Source organism: Berghia stephanieae, chromosome 1 (assembly GCF_034508935.2).
Source record: "Berghia stephanieae isolate SIO BIC M18660-M18661 chromosome 1, UCSD_Bste_1.3, whole genome shotgun sequence".
Lineage (NCBI taxonomy): Eukaryota > Metazoa > Mollusca > Gastropoda > Nudibranchia > Aeolidiidae > Berghia > Berghia stephanieae.
In genome coordinates, this window is record NC_088360.1 from 115,169,225 (window position 1) to 115,174,569 (window position 5,345).

Sequence of the window (5,345 nt, forward strand, 5' to 3'; positions counted from 1 at the left end):
GGGATAAGTCATTGTGATCCATTGCCTCAAAACGGTAGTTTGCCGGGATGAGTTAGATGTTAAAAATCGAGTTCTTGTCATAAATATGACAAAAAATGACAAAAATCTAAAACCAAACATTTTGAACAATTTAGCTTTCAAATCAGTTTTTGGTTTTGGCAACTGGTTCACCCGACATAATGATTTACACCAAGGGGGGGGGGGGGTGTCACAAAATTGTCTCTTTTCCTTGCCAAGAGATGAGTGCCAATCAATGTGTCTCGGTTTCATATCCCATCAATGGTAATTTTTCCATCTCCTGTGTGTTTTGTTCTACCGTTGAATTGTGTCTTTAAGTTAATGCTTTTAAGTATTTTCATGCCACATTGTTATCACGAGTTTGTCGTTAATCCGTCTTTTGAAAAATTGCTTATACTCATTTTATCGCGTATTGCGAGGATAATCCATTAAAAAATATCATAAGTCCCAATACAGATTCTCATCGTGGTGAACATGACACTGATCAATGAATATAAAATCTAAATGAATACAGTTTTAATCAAAATCGGTGATGTTATTTGGGGAAAGATGTTGTCTTTTAAACTAAGAAAAGACTTGTTTCTCAAAATCTAATAACGTATTGTATATTGACTTTAAATCAATGTTTCCTCAAATGCTATATCATTATAATATGATATCGGCTTGATGCGATAAGTTGGAAAAATAATTTATTAGAGTTTTATAGCTCACGAAGACATAATTTATTCTGTTCCATGTAGAAACGATTTAATAAATTACCTGTTGCTCTCTGCTGAATACTATTACCGGTCTATCAAAAAGAACTTTATGCCAGGTTTATATTGGGTTTAGCTACCCAGGTGCCGGATAACAGGAAGGACAAAAACTAAATCTGGCTTGATGAGATGTTACTCTTATCTGATTTCTCTCTCTCTCTCTCTCTCTCTCTCTCTCTCTCTCTCTCTCTCTCTCTCTCTCTCCCTCTCACTCACAAAAGTATAAATTAAAACAATCGCAAAAACTATAGTAGGACTACGCGATACAAGCTGTAATTGGAAATGTTGAAATGCGAGCTGAAAATAAGTTTACTTTGATGAGAAAATGATGATGATGATGATGATGACGATGACGATGACGATGACGATGATGATGATGATGATGATGATGATGATAATAATACTAATACTAATACATCACCATCATCATCATAATCATTATCAGCATCACCTCCATCATCTTCATCATTATCAATAGCATTATCAAAATCACTTCAAAATCAGTGAGTACATGACTGTTTTGACGAATCAAATGTATCGGATTTACCCAAGTAGCTTAATCAAATGGATTATTTTTCATATTACTTTTTACACTAAAAGCATTAGTAAATAGCATGTGAGCCACAATCTTTTTTTCTTTTCTAGAAACTTGCTAGCAGAGTAAGTTACCTGATGTTTATAATTTATCATTTTTCAAATATTTGACTCTACTTATCTTTCTTTCTTCTTTTTAAAAAGTGCATTTTACAATAATACATTGTGTAATTTTTGTTACTGTCAAATTTGTGTTTACACCTCAGGCTTATTGGTTTATCAATATCATATTACTATCTTGTGTTGTTATTTGCTTTTTAAAGTAAATACTCGTATTTCATGATTAAACTAACCTGATCTTTAGCTCGCATGCTAAATCGCTATTCATAACATATTTTTTGAGCTGAACGTTTATGTATTTATCAAGTTAATCATTAATTTGTTTGTTTATTTTATTATCCATTAATCATTTTATTCATTTATCTATTTCCTTTCAAATACGAATTTAATTTCCTTAATGGATTAATAAAATGTATCTTTACTCGTCTTATAACCCATTTTTCATTTTGGTTCGAAAACGTTGTTCAAATATCGATGGATTAAGATGACTTCCAATGAATCTCAGGTTAACTGATCTTAATTTATCGATATTTAGAGTATGTGCGACTATGTGGTCTTGGGGTATGACACTTGCTTTCGGATCGGAAGGCCCTGGCCAGGGACCCTTGTAAGGCGCTTTTAACACATTTAATGGATATAACGCGAAATAAAATCACAATTAAAAATTTAAAAAAATAAATTTAGAATTTAGAGTAAACGTTTTGTGCCAATTTGTTTATTTATTCAATGCTATTATTATTGTGTATGTTTTGACCCGTCGCTAGCCTTATGGTGTAAATATCTCATTATAAGTTATATACAATATTGAGAGATTTCATTGTCACGTGACTAAACTTTTGTAATGATCTGTAGACATTACAAGAGATCGTCCATATCCTAATCAAGTTGCTGATCCAGTGAAATGCAGTTGTGTAAAATGGCCAACGGCTTGTTATAAGCCTGCTTCTAAAGTTTGTTGCTTTGATACAGACTAACATTTGTTGTTTTGGGGATTTCATATTTCTTTTTTTTTTTTTTTTTTTTTGGTTACTTTTAAGGTTGAAGAAATGTAATATATTTTATAATCAACTTTACAGTTTACTGTCAGTCATTGCCTTTACCTTACACTATCATCAAGTCTTATAGCCTCGGCCATTTTCTTTATGTTTGTTGCGGATACTTGCCATACATTGGTTTGTTTACAATACGCTTTACCTGGCATTCCTTCGATGATTATCTCTATGTTGTGTCACTCCGTCTTTTCAAATAGTTATAATGGTAACTGGTACTGTTGTTATACGCCTGCCTCTAAATTTCGTTGCTTCGATACAGACTAACATTTGGCGTTTGGGGGATTTCATATTTCCCTTTTTATTATTATTATTTTATTTTTATTTTTTGGTGTTTTATAGCAAAACATTGAAGCATGTTTTCATGAACGGAATAACTACTAAAAACGCATAAAAAGAAGGCATTTTTTGTCAAATATTTAGTTTAGCTTCTTGAGTTGTGTCTCCTTCAAAACTGGGCTTGAACATCTTTAGTTTATGTGGACGTCTTTCAAAAAAAAATATTTGGTATGCCGTTTGTCGTAAAGGTATTTTGTAGCGAAAAGTAAGGACCGTATATCTTGTATTCATTTACGACCCCTTTTGGCTCAGAATTCAAATTGTGGATTCGTTGTTTGTTTTTTTTTTATTTTTTAAACGTCATTAAAATCATCATTATAATGGGTGGTCTTATAATGAATTTGACTTAAAATGTTGTCTAATCACGTCGTTTTTACTTTCATTCATTGTTTATCAATACTAGACCCTCCAATTTTAAATTACAACTTTTCTCTAATTGTGATTACATTACAATGGGATTATTTCAAATCAGTAGAATGATAAATTAAATACAATCTGTGGAAATTATGATTTTCAGCTCCTTCTTCTTCTTCTCGTTATCTTTATTGTGACATCGACTAGTTTTTATTCTTGTTCTTCTTTTCTTTTTGTCCCAATAATTTATTTACTGAGTTAATTGAGACCGTGACGAAATGTTTAATTCATATTCCGCTTGGACTCTTTGGCTTGTTCTATCTTCCTTACTCATGGAATACATATCATTGCGTGATTAGACAATAGAAATATTCTAGATTAAAATAGAGATTCATTGAATTGAATAATGATGAAAAAAAATCAATATATGAAAGTCTGGCTTAAATTTTTTTTTCAATTCTCTTATTGAGTTTCAGCATATTGGCACTCGTGTCTATATAGCTTTTTTGAGACTAAAACTGGGAGGAGTTACACAACAGCAAACGTTTTGTTGGTAAATGATCATTCATCTATATATCTAAAATCATATTTCAAATTCGTGGTTTGAACAGCCCCTTAAGTAATAAATTCTTAAGATTAATTCATGATATTCTTCTCTTTTCATTTCAGATGTTAGTTCTGATCGCTGCTCTTGCTGTGACGTCAGGGGCTGGTCCCATCATAACAAATGAGCGTGTTATAATTGATGTCTGCGTCATTCTGAACCAAGATCATTTAGACATCGGCATGTGCCTTGATAAAGCTCGTGGAACCTACATTTCCTCTGGAGAGGGAGCTGCCATCACCTACCTCTGCTGTCTTGGTTATTTCGGCGATGTCAAAATAGGTTATATGAAGAAAATAACATTCGATCTCCTTTTGTACATCGTGAAAACCAAAACTGAAGGTGAGCTTCTGTTGGAAGCAGAGTTCATCGCACAGTGTCAACATGAAACGAAGCCTCCTCTGACCTTGCAAAATTTTAACAATTGGAAGATTTCGCCGGGCAATTGTCGGAAAAAGGTGTAGATTCTTAAACAGTTGGCATAAAACAATTATTGACTTACAGCAGTGAATGCTTCTGTTCGTTGCAGCGACTTTTCAAAAAGATATTTTGGCATATGACTGGCCATGCTGCTTTTTTATTGTTTTGGAGTTCACCTTCCGTTTCAAGGACAAATTTCCATAAGCATGCATGCAAAATTAAGCAGATAGAAGCGTCAGTTTGGGAGGATGTCAAGGAATGATAATTCGTGTAGATAGAATTCTGCGATGAACGAAACCAGTGCTTGTCTGAGAAATCGACAGGTATGTCTGTCACAATTCAGATGGTTGTCTCGAAGATAGAACGGATGCACGTTCAGAGGGCGACCATAAGCGCGTTTTCCTATTTTGGTTCTGTCAAACAATCTAAATGCTGTTGATTTGGGAATATTTTAAAAATCATTTTTCCAAATAATCAATGAAACGAAAGTAGGAGAAAGCGTCACGTGGTCAACAGCCTAAGGTGCGTGGTATAGTAATAACTTTACTTGTTAAGAAAAAACTGTTCAATCAAATTTCGGAGATATTGGTTTTACCTATGGTCATTTATTCATTTATTTATAATACAGTATTTCTATATAGTGACTGTTTCAGAAAATGTTAATGGACTTGACAAAGATGTAAAGCTGATCGTGAACGATTCGAAATGTCTCTATTCTTTGAGGTGGTGAACGCCTTTATATACGATGAACTGATTTTTGTGACTGGTATCTTGACTAAACAACTGTGATGGCTGCAGCGCTGTTGGCACCTGATTTTGTGATATCATCGAGTTAGAATGAATGATGTGAAAGATAATGGGAGAGAAAGAATGTTTGAAAAAAAAAAGAAAAGGAAAAGAGAGCAAGAGAAATGGACACATAAAGTGGATTTGGGAGAATGGTTTTGTAATTTATAAGAAGAATATATGAATTGAAAATGTAATGAAAACGTGAGACAGAGAGAGAGAGAGAGAGAGAGAGAGAGAGAGAGAGAGAGAGAGAGAGAGAGAGAGAGAGAGAGAGAGATGGACGATCATTTTTATTGCCTTATTAAGATTGATGTGTTTTTTGAAAATGTTTTATATATGTAGAAATCAGATTATAAGTTTGTT

The 5,345-nt window shown here is 33.2% G+C and overlaps 1 protein-coding gene across 1 annotated transcript in view; it reads left to right on the plus strand.

The window, feature by feature from the left end:
- Positions 1–5,085, plus strand: part of LOC144962816 (uncharacterized) — a 17,622-nt gene extending 12,537 nt beyond the window's left edge. Inside the window, exon 2 of the mRNA XM_078896092.1 lies at positions 3,839–5,085. Within this exon, the coding sequence (XP_078752218.1) occupies positions 3,839–4,237 (399 nt within the window). The 3' untranslated portion in view covers positions 4,238–5,085. The remainder of the gene's footprint in view (positions 1–3,838) is intronic.
- The last annotated feature ends 260 nt before the right edge of the window (positions 5,086–5,345 follow it).